This window comes from Caloenas nicobarica, chromosome 18 (genome assembly GCF_036013445.1).
Source record: "Caloenas nicobarica isolate bCalNic1 chromosome 18, bCalNic1.hap1, whole genome shotgun sequence".
Lineage (NCBI taxonomy): Eukaryota > Metazoa > Chordata > Aves > Columbiformes > Columbidae > Caloenas > Caloenas nicobarica.
In genome coordinates, this window is record NC_088262.1 from 12,086,094 (window position 1) to 12,105,898 (window position 19,805).

Sequence of the window (19,805 nt, forward strand, 5' to 3'; positions counted from 1 at the left end):
AGTTTCTCCTCATGTTCAGCTGGAACCTCCTGTGTTTCAGTCTGTGCCCGTTGCCTCTCACCCTGGTGTTGGGCATCACTGAGAAGAGTCTGGTCCATCCTCTTGACACCCACTCTGGAGATATTTATCGGCATTTATAAGATCCAACAGCTTCTCTTCTCCAGGCTTAACAGACCCAGCTCTCTCAGTTTCTCAAGTCATGTTTTGACTACTGAAGTTATTTCAGCATGTGATTATGCTTCCTGGCTCAAAATTCCTTTTACTAACAAAAAACCCCAAGTTAACACAAGACTACTATTTTCAGTGTTGTAACTACCTCCAAAGTTCTGGCCTTTCAACCCGATTAGAGGCAGAAATGTTCTTAAAGTTTCAAAAATGAAGCCACGTTACCAACAACTTCCCTGCCTGCTGCACTGGTGAGGTGGAGTGAAGATAACTCCATTTTCTATTCCGCAATTTCTTCAGGCAAGATTTCTAAATATTGAAGGTGAAGCAAAGGCTAATTTTAAAATTGCCTCATATTCACCTCCACATTTGTGTTCACGGTTTTATGGTCTCGACACACCCAATTTAAAGTAAAAAATTGCCCTTGGCCAGTAAAGTCATTAATATTACAGCAAAAACAGGCCTCAGGGAGAAACGGGCAGAAAAAAATTCATCTCTTCCTGGAGAAATGCAGAGTTTAAATTAGCAGAGATTCCTTTACATTGCCTCCCTCTTGATAAATACAGCGATAGTGATGCCAAGCTCAGGGAGTCAAGATATTTCAAGACAGACTTTTTTTCCCTGCATTAGCACTTCTTAGTGCTCATGCCAGTAATGGTCAGGACCTGCCTAATACTTTTAAGAAGTCTATATGGGACTCATATTGTAAAGGTACAGAATTTTGGTATCATGCTGTCATCATAATTCAACTAAGAGCTCAAATCAGACTGGTAATGCCTTGGTCTGGACTTTGAAGATGAACAAAACGAGCGACACTTTTACTCGCAGCACCCAAGACAGGACAGATCGTGCCTTAGAGGCATCACACCCACCACGGAAGAAAAGACAATTCAAGCGCTCTTGCTTTCAGGATTTAGAACATGAAGAATAATCCCACAGCTCTCAAAACCATCACTGTCCCCTTGTGAAACCACAGCCACACGGACTCACCTTCAATGGACCGTATCTACGATTTTGGGAAACGACTCTACAAAAATACAAAAAACCTCTCTGCGAATTCATCTGGGCAGATTTCACTACAGTCCACAAAGAAATGTGCTGTGGTTTCTTGCTGAATTATAGAGATCTTTGGAGAACACTGGAAAGGATCTTACTATGCTGATCAGATCCACGACAAAAATAAGCGTTTAGAGATCAGCGCCCACTGAGTTTTACCCAATTCTGTATTCTGAACGTGCCACACTATTTAAGTCAGACACAGATGTGAGGTGCACATTGAGAGGAGCTGAAAGAAACACCTGCAATATCCCATCATAAAATAACTGACAGAAAGCCAGATAAGGCATCTGATGCAAAGAGTGACTCAGATTCCAGTTCAGCTGCACCAGCCGTGTATCAAAACTACCTGCAGGGCCTGGGAGTTGTTTCACGATAAGCAAAGAGGCCTTTGTCATTTTTCGGCAAATGATGCCTCATCTAATAAAACTGATTTACTTAGATCCTTTGAAACCTCTCGCAAAGTACGCACACATCAAGCTCTGTGAAATTTAAAATCCAAGAGCTACAAAGACCTTCACTGCGCAGAACATGTTCCTTAGCACTAACTATGGTTTGCCTCCCGAGCTCTACTAAATCAAATTGTATTCAGAGGACACAGCTCGACTTAAGACCCTGGACTGACACCAAGGGGGAAAAAAAAGTATTTCTACATAGAAGCCTCTGAAATTTTCTTGAAGTTCACCATAAAGACGGCAAACGGTAAAACCTTATGTGATTTTATAATAATGTTTAACCTTACATTTGCTGCCTAAGTATAAAAACGTAAGGAAATAGAACTTTTGACATCAATTTGTTGGAAAATAGTTGCAAAGTAATGCAAAAATAACTGCTGATGTGGTTGGGAATACATCATGAGAAACTCTTTTCCCCAAAGGCAGTTTGGTTCTTCTCAGTTACATCTTGTTCCCAATGGCATTAAATTCCTTCACGTGTTCTGACTTCTGCGAGAACAATAAAGCCGTGCAGTCTCACATACGACAACGTAAATCCACCTCCTTCCTCACCCGTTTGGCTTGCAGGGTCTGGGACCATCAGAGAAGAACTCGAGTCACTGATGTTGTAGGGTTTACACAGTTCCCAGTGGAAAATTATTTAACCAAATCGGTGCAATTTCTTCAGCACACGAGCCCTCTGCCACGTCTGCTTCCACAGCCGTTTGTAATTCAGAACATATTTCAAATTGTATAAATATGATTCTCCCTCAAATCAGCACCAAATGTATTTATTGGATTAATAACTTGAAACTGCCTCCTCCCCCCATTATTATGCAAGATTATTACACTGAAGTTAAGCTTTGGGCCATACCTTAAATCCTCCCTGTTCTTAGCGGCAGTGGCTGAGCACACTCAAAACCAACCCTGGAGGCTGTCACCTCTCCCTCACAGTCACAGGACGGATTGATTGCACACACACATTTGAAGGTTTCTCTTTGCAAAACTGGAACAGCTGATTTGGTGCTGAAGCAGATAAAAAGAGCAGATATGACCCTTTTAATTGGCTTCAAACGAGGGCAGTCACTTCCAGCTAAAGAAGCAACCGCATTTTAAACCATTCCGGCTATTTCTGCAGCGTTCACCTCACAAAAGCACAAACGGCTCCAGGATGTGCTGCTTGCAGTTCTGTTACTCAAGACTCAAGTCTCTATTAACAAGTAATTAGAGCTCCTGAGGTATTATATAATAATAAGGCTGGGATAAATTCTTGACAATAAAATTGTTCTCAACTTGAGTTTGAATTCCTGGGAGAAGGTAACATCTTAATAAAAAGTCCCAGCTATTCTTGGCACGAGGACAATTCTATCTATAGAGCCATTCTAGTATTCTGCACAGCGCAGTGATTTGTGCCAGGAAAACAGCGAGCTAATTGCCCTGAAAGCATCTGATGTACAGATACTCTGGAATCGACGCATAAAGAGAAAAAAATTACCTTAAATGGCATTGCTATGCCTTGTCTCCAACCGCTTGCTACCGAGCCCAGAATGCAGCAGGGTGACAGACTGCAATGCCACTTCCATATTACATATTAAATATGCATTTCAATAAATATTCTGCTTTTTGCAGCTGTCTCATGCCTTCTATGAAATTAGGAAGGTGTTATTAAAATCTATCCCTCTGCAAATGAGTGATGTTGGCACTTGACTGAGGAAGCACCTAATAAACCGTCAGCAGCTTTTGATGGCAGCTGAAAGGACTGGAAGGCTCGAAGCTTCTCCGCCTGCCCTGTTTGAGGTCTGACACACCTTTTAATGAGATCAGACCACTAATTCTTCACTTGTAAGGAAATGTTACCTACCGCAGAGGTGTTGAAATCTGAGTGCTTATGAAGTTAGGGCAAGGCAGATAAGGCAGCTCGAGGATCCTCCAGGCCCTGCTCAGGACCTGGATTTAGTTCTAAATAAGAAATATGAGAAGAGGGCTGCCCAGCGAGGATCACCAGCTTCAATCAGATCAACTCAGCCTGTGCCAAGTTCCTTCCAGGTGAACATTGCCCTATGTCGCTCCAAGCAGGAGGGCAGGCTGTGTCCTGGTCACCCTGAACGCCCGGGTGCCACCTTAGGTACACAACAGGCTGCTCTGCTGAATTTGGGCAGCCAGCAGCACCAGCTGTGAGCACACACGGCAGGTTTCTTCCAATAGATGCCGATGCAGAAGCCTACTTAAAGCCCAAAACATGAAAAGACAGACAATCTGTAGCAAAACCTGATTTTACAAATCAAAGCAGAGTGAACGAACCATTTTTTTTTTTTAATTCACATCCCCTATTCAGAGAAAGGAGTTCACAGACATAGCACCTGGAAAATGTTTTGTGTGCTGTTAGCATTACAATATTTTTCATTTAGCTGTGTCGGAGTATAGGTCACAGATTTCGCTCACAGTTTCCACAGCATCAGCTCTGGGGAGCAAGAATTCAATTTGAGTTTGCTTTTTCACTAAAAACTTAGCTACATTCATTTCAGCAAATGTATACCTGAAATATCTTATTATGATTTTAGAAGCAAAATCATTAAGTTAAAAAGTAAAAGTTACTACAAGAATGCTATAAATTAAGAAAATTAAAAGATTTATAAAATTTTTTAACATAAAAATCTGTCCTGTCAGATATATATTGTATCTATTTAGCACTTTAGAATTAATGGTCATTTCTGGGCATCATCATCTGACCATGTTACCACTCCACTCCCTACATTCAAGTACAGATCACTTGATCCCATGCTGTTGTGACCAATTCCTAGTAAAACTTTCGTCCTTCATCGCTTTTACCAACCAGTCCCTCTCACTCTCCTCATCGGAGTCACTCATATCACTGGAATCTGCAGCCAGGAGACGAGAATAATTAATTTTTTTCTGCCGCGGCAATTTAGATTGGACAATTAGGAACAAGAAGAGCCACAGCACCAGGCACACGCAGCACGCCCTGTACAGAACTGCCAGGCCAAAGTATTTCACAACGAATCCCCCCACAAAACTGCCCAAACTCACTCCTCCACCGTAGCAGAGGCCCTGCAGAGCAGCGTGCAGGGACCTCTCCAGGCCGGGAGTGGCCACGTCATCCACCCTCACGTTAACCACCCACCACAAAGCACCGCTACTGAAGGCGGATAAAACCTGGATGAGAAGAACGGACCACGCAGCCCACAGGAAGGAGTAGCACAGAAGCTGCACTGCCAGGAGGCTCAGGCTGACTGCAACCATTTTGCTGCTCGAGAAAGTCCTCAGCAACTTCCCTTTGAAGACATAAAGCAACATTTCGGCAAGTAGCCCAATGGCCACAGAGAGCCCCATGTACAGCTCGCTGCTGCCTCGGTCCTGCATCTGCCAGAAGAGAAAGTTGTGCACGGCAGAGCCAGCCGCGCCAGCCAGGAAGACAGTGATGGCATACAGGATCGCTTGGCCGTCACTCCACAGCAGGGCCAGGGCTTTGGCGGTTTTGTTAACATGGTCATTTTTCTTGGGAACGTGGACGGGAAAAAATACAGTGACAAGCAAGGAGAGCGTTATCAGGAGCGCATAGCCATAGAAGTGGACAGCGAGGCGGGCGACTGCACTGCTGAGGAAGCAATTCAGTTGATCCACGAATACGGCGATGCTGCAGGCGCCTGCAGATGCACCCACGTAACTCCAAATCCACAGCTTGCCGTACCTGTCGGTCGCATCAACGAAGTCGAGATATTCATAGAGACTCTCATCCACTGTCCATTCGAGAGAAGTAGCCAACAGCTCCCAAAGCACAACAGCACCCAGGACCTTAAGAAAAATCTGATGCTCTCTGTCCTGAAAGATGTTCTGCATGGCCTTGAAGCTGACATCTTGAGCATCTTTCTGGTGGTCTGAAAGGCTTCCAGACACGTAAGCATCTCCAGCAGTAGGAAGAGTTGTTTTAAACACAGAGAGCTCATTACTTTCAGTAGCATAAAGGCTTTCTTCAGCATTATCAGCCAGATCTATTGCAGCAGAACCCTGGCTGCTTGTTTCCCTCTTGAGTCCATGAGAGGGAGGTCTGTAGGAACCCAGCATTTCTGGTTCTCGTGTCCCCTGGTTAACTGCTTTCACAGTTGTCCAGCCAGAGGGACCATCAGAGTAGTCATTTGCCTTTGTACCAACCCCACTGCCTTTCTTCTCAAGTGTATCTATCAGGCCAAATAATCCCTGGAAGGCTGAACTGGTTAGCATCGGCCTTCTGCTCGCTGTCGAAGCACCAGCGGTTGTCTTCACCGCTTCTCCTGACACAGCTTTTGCGTTTGGAACAGCACTCATGTTTAGACCACTGTAGCTGCTCGTGGCTGGACTGGGCACCGCGGTGGTGGCCCCTGGGTCACCCGGCTGCCGGCTGGCGTTACAGTACCTGTCCCCCGGGTCCCCACGGGCAGGCGGGATGAGGGTGAGCAGCAGGCTGGCCCCCGCCGAGCCCAGCAAGGAGCCGGCGATCAGGAGGCGCCTTTTCCTGCGGCCCTTGGGCCAGCGGGGGCAGAGGGGCGCCCAGAGCGCTGCCGCCAGGTGCTTGGCTCCGGCCACCAGGCCCACGAGCGGGGCGGGCAGCCCCAGGTGCCGCAGGTACAGCGTGAGGAACGGGGCCGCGCAGGCCCGGCCCGCGCCCTGCAGCAGGCGGAACAGGCCGGACAGCGCCAGGGCCCGCCCGACGTCCCACTGCTCGCTCATGGCGCCTCCGCATGCTCCTCCCGCGGGCACCGGCAGGGCGGCCACGTACCTCCGGCAATCCTCCCACCCCTCCGGGCCGCGGTGACCGTACCTGCACGGCTCGGGGCTCCGCCCGCCCGGCCCGGCCTGCACCTGCCGCCACCCCCGGGCCGCGCCGGGCCCGCCCCGTTGCCAGGAGACGGCGGGCGGGGGGGACAGCGCCGCCTGCCGGCCGGGAGGAGAAGAGCCGCGGCCGCCGCGTTCCTGCGCTGCGGGCTCCTCAGCGCGGCCGCCTCAGCCCCGGCGCCTTCAGCCCCGACCCCATCAGCCCCGGCCCCTTCAGCCTCCTCAGCCCCCTCAGCCCCGACCCCATCAGCCCCGGCCCCTTCAGCCATGCCCGCCTCAGCCCCGGCCCCTTCAGCCTCCTCAGCCCCCAGCCACATGCAAACATAAAAAACCCAAAACCAACCAAACCACACAAAACAAAAACAAACAAAACACACACACACAAACCACAAAACCCCCAACCAACCAAAAAACCTGACAATTTCTGCCTATTTTTTTTCCTATTTTTTTTTAATTGGCATTAAAAGGACTGCACCTTCTGATGCAGACCGTCTCTGACGCCTATACAAATAACTTACAATCCATCTACATCATGTACAACTGTCCAGAGTGAACTCTGGACACCGCAGACCACGCTCTGACCCAGCGCACAGCCTCTTGGCTGCGTAAGCATTTGCCTTGCGTGCCAGGGGACACGCCAAGGGACGTGCCAGGGGACATGTCAGGGGACACAACCCCCCAGTGAAGCCCAAGCAGGCAGAGGTGTGAGGAGCTGCTGGTCACCCCTGAACCCCAGTGTCACCCTACGCAGCAGCTCACAGAGGAAACCAGCTGGTGCAAGCTGGCGTTTCCTGACTTGTTTCTGAGCACCCTGGCAAACTTCAGCCTCCTTCAGGGCCCAAATGTTTGCTGCCCAAGTCTGTCGTTGGAGGCATCAATGATTTGTTGTTTGTGAGCAAATGGAGGTGAAAAACAGCACGGAAGAACTGAATGATGTTGCAGCTCTGTGACTCCTGTGGGGTGATGTTAAAGCTCAAGGACTGTGTTTGGCTCAGCCAAGAGCAAGAGGCTACATCTGCCAGAATTTCCAGGCAGCTTCCTTAGGACAGGGTTGCGTTGCTGTTGCCCAACATGATCTTTCAACTGTAGATGTTGGTATGGGATGAAATATTTCTTTGGGACCTGGAGGCTTTTAACACTGTTAAATAACCCATCACTCACTGACAGCCCTAGAGCTGCTGTGCCCCAGTAGTGTATTGCAGCGGCTGGTTTGGACTGCACGGTACAAAGTGAGAGTGAATGAACAGAGAGCTTGGGAACAGAAAGCAAAACTGCCAGCTGTGCCGGATGACAGTGTGGGACAAGAGCAGAAACATAGCAGCCCGTGCTGGCTGGAAAAGAGGGGGACCAGGAAAGTCTGAGAGTTGAACCACAGGCTGCTTGGGGCTGAAGGGACCTCTGGAGACCCCCCAGTCCAACCCCTGCTCACGCAGGGTCACCAGAGCAGATCACACAGGTCGGTCCAGGCGGGTTTGAATGTCTCCAGAGAAGGAGACTCCACACCCGCTCTGGGCAGCCTGGTCCAGGCTCTGGCACCTCCCGGCAAAGAAGTTTCTCCTCATGTTCAGCTGGAACCTTCTGTGTTTCAGTCTGTGCCCGTTGCCCCTCACCCTGGCGTTGGGCATCACTGAGAAGAGTCTGGTCCATCCTCTTGACACCCACTCTGGAGATATTTATCAGCATTTATAAGATCAAACAGCTTCTCTTCTCCAAGCTGAACAGCCCCAGCTCTCTCAGTCTTTCCTCATAAGAAAGATGGTCCAGACCGCTCAGCATCTTTGCAGCTTTCCCTGAACTCCCTCCAGTAATTCCTTATCCTAAAGCCTTGTGTATGTGGCAAGAAATGCAAAGATTTCCATGGGGCCTGCACAGCCAGGAGAACCCACAAGCTCAGGGCAGTTCTGCAGAAGAGAAACTCCTCCGCAGTACCCCAGACTGGAATACCTGGAGGTGGCCTCCTTGTCCCAGGTGCGGGGGGTTAAACAGGAGTGACTCTCCAGAGGTTGCAGCTCCCCAGGGCTGGGCAGACCCGGCACAGACAGGACAGAGAGGTGGATTTGTCCCCAGCCATCAGGGCTAGCACAAGGGTCTGGCAGTGCCACTGCAGCTGGGTCAGCATCACCCTGTAGCACAGAGCTGGCTCCAGGGACTCCCCATCGGTGACAGCCAGAGATGACTGGGTACAGCTGCTATGCATAGACAAAGCTAAAGGACACTGTCTTTCGGCTGCTGATCCAAACAAGCACCCCTGATTGAAGGCAACCCAGGTAACAAGTTATCTGGGAGCTGAGAGAATTAAAAAACCCGATAGTGTCATAGAAGGAATGCCCCCAGATCCTCTCCAATGTGAATTTAGGGAAGACTCCCCAGAGACACCCCGGATCACATTCAGTCAATAAATACACACTGTGTTTCTTCCATTCTTTCAGTCGGCCACAAGCTGGAATGAAAACAGGGGCCTTTGACGTGATCATCCTTAACACCGGGTTAGTCTGAGCCTGGCTGGAAGCAGGAGATGTGCGGTTGCTGCTCAGCCTGGCTCATCTGCAAACAGCGGAGAGTTTCTACACTGTGGTAGCAGCAGAGGCGAGGAACGGAGAAGTGTTGCAGGCATCCTGCCCATACACCATTCCCGGGAGCACCACTCTGCTCTTCTGCATCTCCAGAGCACAGACCAAAGCAGGGCTGCAAGGAGGAGATCCACTGATGCTGAGGTTGTAGGTGGTTGCTCCCGGGACGTACAGCTGGAAGAACGCAACCGGTGCTCATGAGGCTCCAAACCAGATGCAGAGAGGTTGCAGGGTGAAACAACAGTGAAATCCCAAGTGAGCTCAAACACATGGCTCAGATGTCAACGAGCTGTTGTGCAGCCTCCGTTGTCCGCTCAAAGGTTTCTTTTTCAAACAGATCTATAGCATTCAGAGCTGAGCATACCCCACATCACTACCCAGGCAGCCCAAGCTGTTCTTGCCCTGTTCATCACCGTCAAATACTGCACTGGATTTCCCGTGTCCCGGTTTCCCACCATTCGTCATTACTTTCTGTGGCCTCTTTGAAACAACAGCAGGTTTTCACCTCTGTTAAACAATGTGCTCTCCCAGCTGTGGTCAGGCTTACAATGAGGTTTCCCAACTCAGTCAGGGGAATAACTGCTGGTTTGGCCAAAAACTTCACCCTGTGTCAGAATTAAGAGTTTGTTGTGCAGAACTCTGCCAGGCTGTGAGACATCACCATAACAAATATTACTGGTAGCAACTGCTCTGTGATCCACGAGCACAGCAAGCACCATCGCCACAGCTGTGTTTTCCTCAGTCTTCCTGAAATGAAGACACTGAAAGGTTTTCCCTGACTTGTGCAAAAGGCTGAAACTCAGATCTCCAGCAGCTCTCTGCCCCTTGGCAGGGGGTGTTGCTGTGTTCATCACTGGCATTCAGCAGGCCACAGCTGTCCTCCCTGAGCCTTATCAGCCTCTGCCATTGTAGCTTTCTATGCCATTGTAAAATCACTCTTGCCGGCTTTTAGTGTGTTTTCTTTTTTCATCTCCTCTGTGATGACCCAATGTCACATCTCTCACACCAGCTTTTTCTTGTTTTCTTCATTGTATGACACCTGCAAATGTGTTGATGGGCAACAGCAGAGACTTGGGCATGTATTTCACAAACCCCACATCTTCTGTTTCGTGCACACTGAATTTCATTGTCCTTGTCTTTTGCAAACAGTAGCTGGGCTCTAGGCAAGGAGACACTTCCATGCTGCAAAAGCACAAGAATATATTTAGGGCCCGAGTCTGATCTCAGACTAAACATCAGCTCTCTGCACTGACTGCTGAAGACGGCAGCCGTACTGAGATGTGCAGCTGTTTTTGTGCTTTTTCAACTAGTTTTGGCTGGAAAGATGAGCTGATGTGTATTAGTGCTTGATCACAAAACTAGTGTCCTTAGCCTGGCTCAATTTGATTCTCACAAATTCATAATTGACATATGTTCAACGTGGACCATGAACCACCTCTCTGTTTGCTTCCAACACATCATATGCCACTGCAACTACTATAAGCACACGGGTCCCTGCTATTTTCACAGGGCTGAATTCCTTCTCTCTGCCTTCATATGCTTGAGATACCATGGTGAGGGACGCAGTCAGTGATAAAGCATCAGCTCTGTGATGTAATTAAGGAGATCTAAGGTCTCAGTTTGTCCCTATCCTCCTACTGTCCTAATGACAGCACCTTACTTAAAATGGAAGAGCCATTTTGTTTCTCACACCATCACCCAAACCCACGAAGGCAGGAGAGCACCGCTCTGCTCTGCTTTCCCTGGAAATGCAAAGTATTTGGCCATGGGTTTTTTGTCACGTCTGAGGGTCAGGACTAGGACTCCCTGGGAAACAGCTCAGTATTGTGCTGGTTTTGGCTGGGATAGAGTTAATTTTCTTCATCATAACTAGTATGGGGCTACGTTTTGAAAACAGTGTTGATAGCACAGAGATTTTTTAATTACTGCTGAGCAGTGCTTAGGCAGCGCCAAGGCCTTTTCTGCTCCTCACACTGACCCACCACGAATGGGTTGGGGGTGCACAAGAAATTGGGAGGGGGCACAGCTGGGACAGCTGACCCCAAGTGACCCAAACGATGTCCCATATCCTATGACATCATGCTCAGTATATATTTTGGGGGGAAGAAGGAAGAAGGGGATGTTTGGAGTGATGGTATTTGTCTTCCCAAGTCACCATTACACGTGATGGAGCCCTGCTGTCCTGGGGATGGCTGAACACCTGCCTGCGATGGGAAGCAGTGGATTAATCCCTTGGTTTGCTTTGCTTGCACATGCGGCTTTTGCTTTACCTATTAAACTGTCTTTATCTCAACCCACGAGTTTTCTCCGTTTTACTCTTCCAATTCTCTCCCCCATCTCACCGGGGGGAGTGATCGAGTGGCTGTGTGGTACGTGGTTGCCGTCCGGGGTTAAACCACAACTGCCACCTCGCAGCCCTTCCAGGGAGGGATGCAAGGTCACCGTCAAGAAGCACAGAGCCTGGCACATGTGACATTCTCACCTGATCACGTTCCTGTAGGCTCTTCTGCTGTCTTTGTCCAGACACACCATGAAGGGCCTCTGCTCTGTGCTCCTGACCTGGATACTGCGTGTTTTCAACCTGTTTGCCACAGCCTGGGTGAGAGAGGAGGAAGAGCCCAGTGAGACTGTGTCTCACTTCCCTTTCCTGGACTCTGCGGTGCTGGGTGGTGTGTGCATACTGGGTGTGAAAGGGATAAATGATGACATTTCCCTCTTTTTTTAACCTTGGATGCGACACAAGGTGACATCTTTAAGGAGGGAATTGTCTCTCTTGTCCTTTTTCTGTAATCACAACCTGGTCAAATTTTGCAAGGGCAAACTTTCCAAACTGGCAATGCTTGCACATGTTGCAAGGTTTAGGATGTCTGATGTGGAGCATGGTTTGTTCTCCAAGGTCGTGGCGTATCTTGGTGGGCAGCATGGCCTGCAGTACCTTGTTTTTTCCAAAATCCAGGTGAAAATAAGCTAAAGTGTGCTGGCTAGCTAAAAATACCAGCTAAGAGCCTGGAGGCTCCAGGACCCAAATGACCAAGGTACAATAATACTTAATGCCACCCAAACCGCAGTGACACATTCACACAGGGCAACGTGTCCTCTGGGGTCTACTTGAATTCTCAGGTAAAACATAAAGCACAGGAGCCCAAATTTTCAGTCCCATTTCTTTCATATCCTTTCCGAGTTGGTAAGTAGATTCATTGAAGTTCCTGCTTCTTGTTTATGCTTCATTAAAATATTTCTCCAGTGACCTTTATTCTCGTGACCTCTGTGGGGATTAACACGTGGGGCCTGGGGAGGTGTGGAGCTAACAGAGTTGTTGATCGCAAAATTACAGACTCTCCCCTGCACCCACGTGGAGCCACAATGGCCAGGGCAAAGCCTTATTTCTCCAGTTCTTCCCTGGGCTCACAGAACCACCCCAGCAGCAGCTCAGTCCTTCACGGTCTCCTGATACAGGATTCAATGTGGCATTGAGCAGCAAGTTGGTGTTTGGGGCTTTGGCTCAAAAATCTAGACTTTTCCATGGGAATTAATTACAAAACACTCTGAGCAGGGCAGCCCCAGAGCTTTCTCCTCCCCACAGAGTGTTTCCCCTTTCACTGTTGTTAAGGGATTTCCATGTGCCAGGGCTGTGAGCATCGACGGCTACTTACTGAGAACGATCGTCCTGACAAATTGTTGATCTTAATGATTTCCGTGATGTTCACATTCAGATACACCAAGTCTGCAACAGAAGCAGCGCGTTAGCCATAGACCATGGCACAATCTCAGCTCAGCTTTGCGTGGGGCTGCTGCCAGGTCTCACACTTGGGTGCGCAGCCAGAGCTCCATAAGGTGGGCAGAGGAGGACTCTAGCAAGCTCCACGGGGTAAGGGTTTGCATGGGATCGTGTCAGGGTGGAAACCTCAGAGGCGATGCTAAGGGCAAGGTGAAAGAGGAAGGCTGCAGCAAGAGGAACATGCTGCCAAGCCTAGATTACGGTTAAGCTGAACCTCACTTTACAGGCAGCCCTAGACACATCATTCACAAGAAAACGCACAGCCACAGCCTGTGGTAACACCAATAAATGCACATCACTGATTCACCCCTCACAGCCCAGGCACAATTGGCATTAAGGACTGTGGCCAGATTTACTCTATCGAGCACCAGAAAACTTAGCAAACCCTATTCCAAGCAGGAGGAACCCACCTTCAGCCTCATCGGCAGGGACGGCTTTCATCACCAGGCCTGTGGAGCGCAGGGACATTGCCAGCTCCTTTGCCCGGTCGCTCATCACGACCTGCAGGAAAGGCTCTGTTAATTCACCCTGGCAGAGAGGTTGGATATGGAGAGGTTTGGGGCAGTTTTTCACAAAAGCTGGGTTAGTTACCAGGCTTTTAAAGTTCACCATGACCTCTCTGGCCTCTCCTGGAGTGCAGTTCCAGAGGAAAGGAGGGCCAGTGCATTCCTTTTGGGAGATCTGTGTCATGCTAGGGATCCCTGTGAGCAGAGACATTTCAGGCTGCCAAGAGCCTCATTTACTTACCTTTCTGTATGTTACTGTGAGATCTATGCCAGGGCCATCCAGGGTCGTTTTCTTCTTGGTCATGCTTAACTCTGCAAGGAGGGAACAGGGTAGGACTGAGACTTCACTCATCCTGCCTGCCTGTGGTCAGCAGGGAGGGGTCCTCTCATGGGACAAACCATTCCCTCTGTCATGCAGCAGTCGTGGTCTGGCACATCGGCCCTTCTCTCCTTGCCTACGGGAGCTGAAGCTCTGTGAACTTAACAGGTCCAGTGAGATGGAGGTATTTGAGGGTCTGTGCACAACCGCAATGGCAAACATGCATTGGATTGACAGCGGGGTGCACTGATGGAAGGGCTGGCTGTGACCTCTGTAATGGTCCAGCCTTCAAGCACCTTTGTCCCGTCACTGGCAACCTAAGGAAGCCAAATATCTAACAGGGAAACCACCTGGCAAAGGCTGTAAAGCCCAGCGTGTTTCCTCAACAAAAATATGATGTTGGTTCAACTCCAGGGAGTCATGAAGCCAAGCAAAGGCACAGTCTACAAAACCTGGTTGAGACCAGGAGCCAGTGACCACGAAGTCTCTTATTTAGCCTGGTGTCATGCACCTGAGAGGGAGATGAAGATGTTTAGGGAGGCCTCCAGCTCATCAGGAACAAGGGACAGTGCCCCGTGGCACGGCCTTTGTGGCTGCAGGCTGAGGGACAGGGTGAGCGGGAGCTGGGGACAGCAGGACCCTACGCAGGATGGCAGCCCCTGCTGCGGGGACACCTTGGGGACACATACACACCTCTGGGGGAGATGCTGTCCTGCACTTGGGTGCGCAGCTCCGTGAGGAACACGTCCTCAGCCGGTTCCTGCGCCGGGTCATTGAAGAAAATCTGAAAGAGAGGAAAAATCTTGAAGAACAGCTCCTCCTCAGTCACCCTGTGACATCACACTGGGCGGGTGACATCAAAAGGTTCTCCAGAGCACCCAGCTGTGACATCATTGAAGGGGATCTATGACCTCACCATGGCAGCCAGGGTGCCCATGGGATGGGGAGAACTGCTGTTGCTCTGCTCTCTGCAGCCCAGGAGCGCGGCTGGCCCTGCAGGAGGGCGGAGCACTCGGCCAGCAGCCACGGGCAGTGTCCCCTGCCACGGGGTGTCACTGCGGGCTCACAGATCAGTCCGCTCCCGGCCACCCACCCAGAGACAGCCCAGGGGACCGGCAGCAGCACCCCAGGCTTGGCTGGAGATGCTGGCTTAGCTTCAAGGTTTGTCTCTGATACACCTAAATCAACTGGTCACTTCAGACTTAGTTTTATTTCCATGGGCTTGTTTTGGGCAAAATATAAAGATGAGGTCCTGGAGAACCTCTCCTAACCACTCCTAGTCCTACATCCAGCTCCTGTGGGATTTGACCCTCACTTCCAGGAAAACCCTCTGCAATCAAAGAGGAACAACATGGTTCTTAGCCAAAAAGGCCAAACAGGTTTAGTGTTTCCAGATGAAGTGGCATCACAGCCTGTATGACAGCAGGATAGGTTAGGTGCCTCTATCTGAAAACCACATCTGGACTCAGTTCCTCTTCCCCTGCTTGAGTCACCCACTCTCTCACTTGCTTTTGATGTCTGTCTGGGAGGAGAAATGAGCGAAATAAAAATTCACCAAAAAACCCAAATCCCCAGTCAGACAAGCTGAGGACCAGGTGCTCCAAGTGCTTATGAGCTACATGTTACTAGTTCAAGTCCTGGTGATGCTCTACCACTAATTACCAAAGTTTTCCCAGCTCTTTGCAAGCCACATGACAGTTTGCTCAGTGGCTGCTCCTTTGCTGCAATAAGTTACCACAGTGGCTACGGGTAGATAGGAGGAGAGATGTGCATCAGTGCACTCTGAGCTTTGAAGGGGGAGAACTGCCAGAGGAGCGGATGGGGGGGTTGATGTTACATGACCAAATACAGCAGTTCTTTGCTCTTGTATCAAATGCCAGGTCTCACTCTGATACCATTTCAGAGAAAAGCTCTCAGGAAATAAATAAAATGGTGTTTCAGGAAGCCCTGCAAAGCCCCTGGAAGGTACAGGGTCATTTTGCAAAGCCACTCAGTAAACTCCTGTTTGCTCGCAGCATCTAAAGCAGCAGGAGGTGCCAGAGCTCCTGAGCAAGCCTGAGACCAGCAGAGCAGGAAATCTGTGTCCTCATGGGGTAATTCCAAAGTTCACTTTGCTGACCTGTGTCATGCTGAAATCTAGAATCACAGAATGGTTTGGGTTGAAAGGACCTTCCCAGCTCCCCCAGTGCCACCCCTGCCATGAGCAGGGACATCTGCACCAGCTCAGGTTGCTCAAAGCCCTGTCCAGCCTGGCCTGGGATGTCTCCAGGGATGGTTCAGCCACCACCTCTCTGGCCAACCTGGGCCAGGCTCTCACCACCCTCACGGGCAACAATTTCTTCCTCATGTCCAGCCTGAATCTTCCTCCTTTAGTTTAAAACCGTCACCCCTTGTCCTATCACCACAGGCCCTGCTAAAAAGTCTGTCCCCATCTTTCTTATTGGCCCCTTTTAAGTAGGGAAAGGCCACACTAAGGTCTCCCTGGAGCTTCTCTTCTCCAGCTGAACAGCCCAACTCTCTCAGCCTGTCCTCCCAGCAGAGCTGTTCCAGCCTCAGATCATTTCTATGGCTCGTCTGGCCCCTCTCCAGCAGGTCCATGCCTTCCCAAGACAATTGATGCTGGCTGAGCTGTGCTACAGGGAGTCACTGGATCCAGGAGACTGGCAAAGAGGGGGGTGGCTGGAGGGCACAGAGATCCTGGCTCAGATCTGCTGAAAGCCCCCAGACCCTGTTGACTTTGCGCAGCTCTGCCAGCAGTGGGGCTCTGCAGACCCCTGCAGGGCCGTGTGGTGGCACAAGAGACGTGGCACCCACCTTCACAGCGTAGACCTGGAAGCAGACAGGCTGGATGCCCATGCGGACGTAGTAGGCGATCACATCAGTGATGAACAGATCAGTCACAAGATGTTTGCTCGGAGAGGAAGGCTGGGGGGCAAATCACATTATGGATCAGCCACAGTCACTTCTCAAAAACATAGCCACTAACCCTCACACCTTTCTAGATACGTAATGAGCAATGAGCTGTTGCTCAGGGCAGTGCTGAGCTGCTCTGCCATGACTAGTCAAAGTGAATGGCAGAAGCGAAGGCTTGCACCCATCTACCAGCCTTTTTTGTACATTATTGATGGTGGTTCAGATTGCCAGGAAATAAGAGCTGAGGGTATTTCAGCAAATGCCTCATTTACATTTTCGCTCTTGAAATCTGCCATTTCCTGTACCTTGACCAAAAAAACGCATTGCAGAAAATGGGTCTTGTGGGCTGGGGCAGCGTCAGCCACAAGCACCTTCCGGGCTGTGGGCCCCAGGGTGGGTTTGCAGGGAGAAAGACTCTGTCTGGATCACAGAGGAGCCTTGCAGGGCATGAGCTCATCCTCAGGTACCACAGACATGTTTGGGAAACGGGCCAGGCTGGGGAGGTGGAAGGTTTCCCTCATACCATGGCAGCCAGCTTGGGAATCATGTGGCACAGCGTGTTGATGTTGCTCTCGTACCACGGGTCGGCTCTGCCCAGGTACGCGGCCACCTCACAGAGCTCCTCTGGGCCGGTGGCAGCTTGGTCCTGAGGGAGAAACACAGCTCAGAGTGCGATCGCGGCTGAAAATATCAGGAGCCATAGAGCAGGCAGAGGGAGCTGGGGTGCAAATGCCCCATGAGCAGCTCCCCCATCCCTCTCCTTTGCTCGTGTGGTCCAGAGAAAGTGGCAAAACACTTCTCGCAGCACTCACTTAGCAGGTGCTCAAGAACAGGTGAAGAATGAAAAGAAAGACTCGTTTTCCTATTGTCACGTTTGTCAGGATGCACAGCCAGCTCTGGGCCAGCTTAAAATATTGTGAGAAGTGTGACTGTTTATTTATCACTGTCTCTAGGATGCCAAAGTGGAAGAGATTTGCGCAAGATAAACTGCAAGGTAGTGACTAGCAGAACTAAAACTGGGGCCATGACCAAGCAAGGCAAAGCCCTCAGTAAGGGGTGACCACTTCCCCTAAGCGTCTGGGAGGTGAGAAAAGCATCAATCCTTTGCTAAAGCTCCCTCGATCCTCCTACAGCTGGGGCATAGCAGCAAAACTGAATACCAGTTCTAGGCTGTGAGTTATCATCCGTCAGGGTGGCTGAAGCAACCTGAATGTCTCTGGCGCTGACAGATCCCCAAAGTCAGCCTGCAAACTCAGCCCAGCTGCCCTGTCTTGGCCCCCATTCTCCTGGTTCTGGGAACAAGGAATTAACCACTGGGAGCTTCTGTAAAGTTCCTGGCTCTTTCTCTGAAATCACTGTCAGCCCCTCACAGCTGGCGGCAGTGCCCAGAGACGCCAAATCCAGACTCACCACAATGGCCAAGGTGTTTGTCTGCTCGGTCATGACCGGGATGTAGTAGAACTGCAGGTTCAGCCTGGGAGTCAGGAAAACTCGCCGTGTTTCTCGTTTCCTTGAAACGGAAAAATAAATAGCCATGTCACAAAGGGAAGGTGGAGGAAAATGGCTCTTGGCCAAGGCTGGGCAGTGCCAGGAGTCATGGCTGCTCTGCAACAGCAGCTCATGCCCTCCTTGCATGCCTTCTTTGTCCAGTGTGACAGGATGGCATTAATGTCGCCAGGTTGCCAAATCCATCAAGGAGAGCTGATGGGGTATGGGGTGTCCACAGATGGGTTCCCAGCTGGGACCAGTGGTCCCCTCTGCACCAGCTCTGCTCCCTAGGCTGCTGTCCGCACCACGACCCACCCCACGTTGGTCTCCTGGCCCGCGTGAGCTGGCTGGCCATCTGGAAAACAGCTTTTCTTTAGGATTTTTCCCTTTTGCATAGGAAAACCTCTTGCCTCATTTATTGTTCATTTAACCCATTCCATGGACAGAAGGGGAAAACTCCCTGTGTGCAGCATGTGGGCCAAAAGATCCAAACGCTGCCATGCAGCTGGTGAAGTCAGACACATTTGGGTGCAAAACAGCTGCATCCCATAGAATCATAGAATCATTTTGGTTGGAAGAGACCAACAGTTAACCCAGTCCTGGCACTGCCCCATGTCCCTGAGAACCTCATCTCCATCTGTCCAGCCCCTCCAGGGATGGTGATTCCACCACTGCCCTGGGCAGCCTGTTCCAATGCCCCACAGCCCTTTCCGGGAAGAAATTGTTCCCAAGGTCCAACCTCAATCTCCCCCGGCACAATTTGAGGCCGTTTCCTCTGCTCCTGGCGCTTGTTCCTGGGGAGCAGAGCCCGACCCCCCCTGGCTCCAAGCTCCTTTCAGGCAGTTCAGAGATCAGAAGGTCTCCCCTCAGCTCCTGTTCTCCAGCTGAACCCCCAGCTCCCTCAGTTGCTTCCATCACACTTGTGCTCCAGTCCCTTCCCCAGCTCCGTTCCCTTCTCTCAACTCGCTCCAGCACTTCAAGGGCTTTCCTATAGTGAGTCCCATCTTGTCTCATGTGACACTGGAACCCAACCCCATCCCCAGCCATCCCGGCTCCTTCAAGAGGCTGAAGAGCAAATCCCCTGCTCTGTCCTCCCTGTCCTCAAGCCTCCAGAGCCAAACCAGCTGTGGGTACCTCAAGGAGTGGTAGGCTTGGGCCAGGCGTCCCAGGATCCGATCGTCCCCCAGCAGCACGATGCGGGCAGTGTGCAGTCTCTGCGGGCGGGCTGCAGGCTCCGGGGACATCCCCGGTCTCCTCTGTGGCCTCACCGGGGACTTTGCCCCGGGACTGTTGCAGCCAGCCTGCAGGAAAGCCACGCTTTCCAGCGGCGATGGCTTTTTTTTAATGCCACCCTTCCTCTGCAGCCGGGATTGCTCCGTCTCAGTGCCAAAAGGGGCAAATGGCTCCTCGGCTGCCGCGGGCAGGTCCCGCTCGATGCCGCTGTCGGTGGAGAGCACAGAGAAGCGGGTCTGCTCACAGCACTCGCAGTCCGAGATGATATCCTGGATCTCAAAGTTGTCCAGGTCCTGGCTTAGGCAGCTGGGCTCGCAGCTCTGCGACAGCGGTCGGATGAACAGCACCAATTCCTTCCCTGCAGGCAGAAGGGAGCTCGAGCAGGGAAACACAACTAAACCCGGGTTGAGCCCAAATCCTGCCCCAGGTCCCTCTTCTCATGCAAACCAAAGAGCAAATATCTCCATCAGCGGGTCGAAGAGGAATCAGTCTTTCAGTCCAATTTCACATTGC

At 50.7% G+C, this 19,805-nt stretch overlaps 2 protein-coding genes across 5 annotated transcripts in view; both read right to left on the reverse strand.

Moving 5' to 3' along the window:
- Positions 1 to 4,321: 4,321 nt before the first annotated feature.
- MFSD6L (major facilitator superfamily domain containing 6 like) lies at positions 4,322 to 6,802 on the reverse strand. Its single transcript, XM_065647640.1, is given in 2 exon segments — positions 4,322 to 6,572; positions 6,575 to 6,802. Coding segments are annotated over 2 exon segments (2,379 nt in total). The 3' UTR covers positions 4,322 to 4,421.
- Positions 6,803 to 6,977: 175 nt separating this feature from the next.
- PIK3R6 (phosphoinositide-3-kinase regulatory subunit 6) overlaps positions 6,978 to 19,805 on the reverse strand; it is a 41,055-nt gene continuing 28,227 nt past the window's right edge. For 3 of the 4 annotated variants that reach the window (XM_065648004.1, XM_065648003.1, XM_065648006.1), the window contains 10 exons: positions 19,194 to 19,650; positions 17,982 to 18,081; positions 17,095 to 17,217; positions 16,473 to 16,583; positions 14,352 to 14,442; positions 13,581 to 13,651; positions 13,244 to 13,334; positions 12,709 to 12,779; positions 11,538 to 11,650; positions 6,978 to 10,237 (listed from right to left, as the gene is read on the reverse strand). In XM_065648004.1, coding sequence (XP_065504076.1) covers positions 10,081 to 10,237; positions 11,538 to 11,650; positions 12,709 to 12,779; positions 13,244 to 13,334; positions 13,581 to 13,651; positions 14,352 to 14,442; positions 16,473 to 16,583; positions 17,095 to 17,217; positions 17,982 to 18,081; positions 19,194 to 19,650 — 1,385 coding nt within the window. In that variant the 3' untranslated portion in view covers positions 6,978 to 10,080. The remainder of the gene's footprint in view (positions 10,238 to 11,537; positions 11,651 to 12,708; positions 12,780 to 13,243; positions 13,335 to 13,580; positions 13,652 to 14,351; positions 14,443 to 16,472; positions 16,584 to 17,094; positions 17,218 to 17,981; positions 18,082 to 19,193; positions 19,651 to 19,805) is intronic. The other variant, XM_065648005.1, reaches the window with a different exon arrangement.